At 48.2% G+C, this 2,867-nt stretch overlaps 1 protein-coding gene across 1 annotated transcript; it reads left to right on the plus strand.

Annotated features, from left to right (window-relative positions):
• The first annotated feature begins 6 nt into the window (after positions 1 to 6).
• On the plus strand, positions 7 to 2,182 carry dmrta2 (DMRT-like family A2). The gene is made up of 2 exons (XM_035653763.1): positions 7 to 394; positions 850 to 2,182. The coding sequence occupies exons 1-2, from the start codon at positions 31 to 33 to the stop codon at positions 1,737 to 1,739; spliced, it is 1,254 nt and encodes a 417-aa protein (XP_035509656.1). The 5' UTR covers positions 7 to 30; the 3' UTR covers positions 1,740 to 2,182.
• Positions 2,183 to 2,867: the final 685 nt, after the last annotated feature.

Here is a 2,867-nt window from a genome sequence, read left to right on the forward strand (position 1 = left end):
GCGGCCGCAGCAGCCTCCATCCCGGTGTCCATGGCCAGCAGCCTGCTGCGCGGCCCTCCGCTCCTCCTGCGCGCAGCGGACAAGTACCCGCGCACCCCAAAGTGTGCCCGCTGCAGGAACCACGGCGTCGTCTCCGCACTGAAGGGCCACAAGCGCTACTGCCGCTGGAAGGACTGTATGTGCGCCAAGTGCACCTTGATCGCCGAGAGGCAGCGAGTGATGGCGGCGCAAGTGGCGCTGCGGCGGCAGCAGGCGCAGGAGGAGAACGAAGCCCGAGAGCTGCAGCTGCTCTACGGCACGGCGGAGGGACTCGCCCTGGCCGCCGCCAACGGCATCATCCCGCCGCGTCCGAATTACGAGGTGTTTGGCTCAGTGAGCAGCGAGAGTAACTCAGGTGAGTGGAGCAGCTGTGTGCGTAAGATGTGCAAAAATCAGCTTAAAACACAAACACTAGGCAGCAGTAATATTCAAAGAGAGTGTTTAAATCCCAATAAATATTGGCCTAAATATTATGAACCATTCATAGTAAAGTGTTCTAGGCCATTTTAGTGAGCGTCGAATGAGTCTACAGACAGTAACAGACGGTCTACTGACTGCTTAGAACAGTGATTTTTGGTTGGCATATTAATATTACAGTTTGGTGCATTATATTAATGTATTTTACATTGTGACTGGCTCAGTCACATCTGTTCATACCGCAGTTTGTTAACACTGCTGCCTCTTTAAAGGCCTGTTTGATTTAGATTTTATTTCCTGACTTCCGACCTCTGATTCATTCAATGCTTATGACGTGCGTTGGCGTATTTTGTCTCCCTCTCAAACACTGTTATGTTCTGATTGTGTCAACAGATTCAAGCATGCAGAAGTATGAGCTGTTTCCAAAGAGCCAGCTGTCCGGATCCGCCAACCCTCAGCAGACTGTGGGGAAACCGGCGTCCACCGAAAGTGACTCGGCCCCGGGCATCTCGTCCCCAGACGGCCGGCATGGAGGCTCGGGCTCAGAGAACGGAGACAGCGAGTCCTTCATCAGCTCGCCGGTCTCCAAGCCTTTAAAAGACGGAGGGGAAACTCCTGGCTCCGTCAGCTCCCTCGGCTCTGACTCTGGCTCCGAGACCGACAAAGACGAGCAGGAACCTTCCCCGTCCTCTGCGGCCTCCCGGCACATGAACGCCATCGACATCCTGACCCGGGTGTTCCCCAGCCACAAGCGGAGCGTGCTGGAGCTCGTCCTGCAAGGCTGCGGAAAGGACGTGGTGCAGGCCATCGAGCAGATCCTCAACAACAGCGGGGCTCAGGGCCCCAACAAGGCCGGGCCAGATGAGACGTGGACGGCCGAGAGGATGCTCCAAAACGCGCAGCAGGCTCCGCCGTCCTCCGCGACATCCACGACCGCCCCGACGAGGCCCATGCTACCCGGAGCCATGACGCTCAGTAACCGCTCTGCGTTTTCTCCTCTGCAGCCAAACGCACCGCACTTCGGCGCCGATCCTAGCACCTATTCTCTGGGCACCCACCTGGGACTGAACCCGCTGCGGCTGGCCTACTCTGCGCACAGCCGGGGACTGGCTTTCATGACGCCCTACTCCACCACCGGGCTGATGCCCACCCTGGGGTTCAGACCCCCGATGGACTATGCCTTTAGCGACCTCATAAGGGACAGGACAATGTTACACAAGGAGCAAGGCTATGCCAGCGGCCTGTACGGGCCTTTAGTCAACAACACGCCGGAGAAACAGTGAGGCAGGTGGACTGACCACAGAGACACATTCCGTTGTATTTGTAGCCACAAGTGTTGAATATTCTGGCGATAATCTGTGATGTGTTTTGGCTGCAGGCTACTGTATATAATAGGATTATCTGGCTTGTAGTCAAATGGTCTGAGAGGGAGAAAAAAAACTAAACTCACTTATGTGTAATTTTCAAAGATAATTTTATATGTTTGACTACAAACGTTTGGATGACATCCCCCCAGGTATCAACCTTACAAATTATTCCATCAATAAAATAACGCGAGGCTGAAAAGATATTTATACATTCCAAAAATAAATCAAAGATGGAAAATAAAAATTAAAACCAGTTGCACGAAAGTCTAAAACTACATATATGTGATTTTTTTATGTCAGTTGTGCGGGATTTAAAATAAAATAAAGTAAAAGTGATTTATCAGAGTTATGACTTTTCAAAGTCCATCAAACTTTCAGCTGGTTGATGAAACTGAAGTACATATAGGCCTATTCAAACTTTAAATATACGTTTCTTCTCACACACGGGATATTAAATGAGGCGAAATTAAGTTATTATAACATGTAGTTTACGGATGTTAACACTATTTCCTGATGTAAAAGTTTAACTAATGATGTGTAAATGCCACCCCCTTTTTTCTTATGTATTATTTCACTTATCTCACCTTTTTTTTTTTTTTAGTTCGTTTCCAACTGCCTGTATTATTGCATTTGGTAATATGAAATGCTATGCTATATTTGACTTTTTCGTTTATCCGGTAGTCAGCTGAAATATTTTGTGACAAAGTGCTGGATCAAGTCAGTTCCTCTTCAAATGTTACAAGCTGTGCTGTCACATTGTATGAATATGCTGGAAATAAATGTTATTTTAAAGAAAGTGGGAAAAGTATAATTATTAAGTGACGAGACTCATATAAGATTTGCCTATTACATCATCCACATGTAAAGGGCGCATATGTGAGTTGCAATGGCCTTGATGCATAAACTGAAAACCTTCCAAAGATTTTCCAGAATATTGCAGGTAAAAGTTTTATTTCTGCACCTGAACACTTCCTGAGCAAAACACCAGAACCAGTGAATCAAACCCACAACGGCCTGCTGCTGTCAGATAGATAGATAGATAGA

Source organism: Morone saxatilis, unplaced genomic scaffold (genome assembly GCF_004916995.1).
Source record: "Morone saxatilis isolate NCDOM2014 unplaced genomic scaffold, NCSU_SB_2.0 Contig12, whole genome shotgun sequence".
NCBI classification, from domain to species: Eukaryota; Metazoa; Chordata; class Actinopteri; family Moronidae; genus Morone; species Morone saxatilis.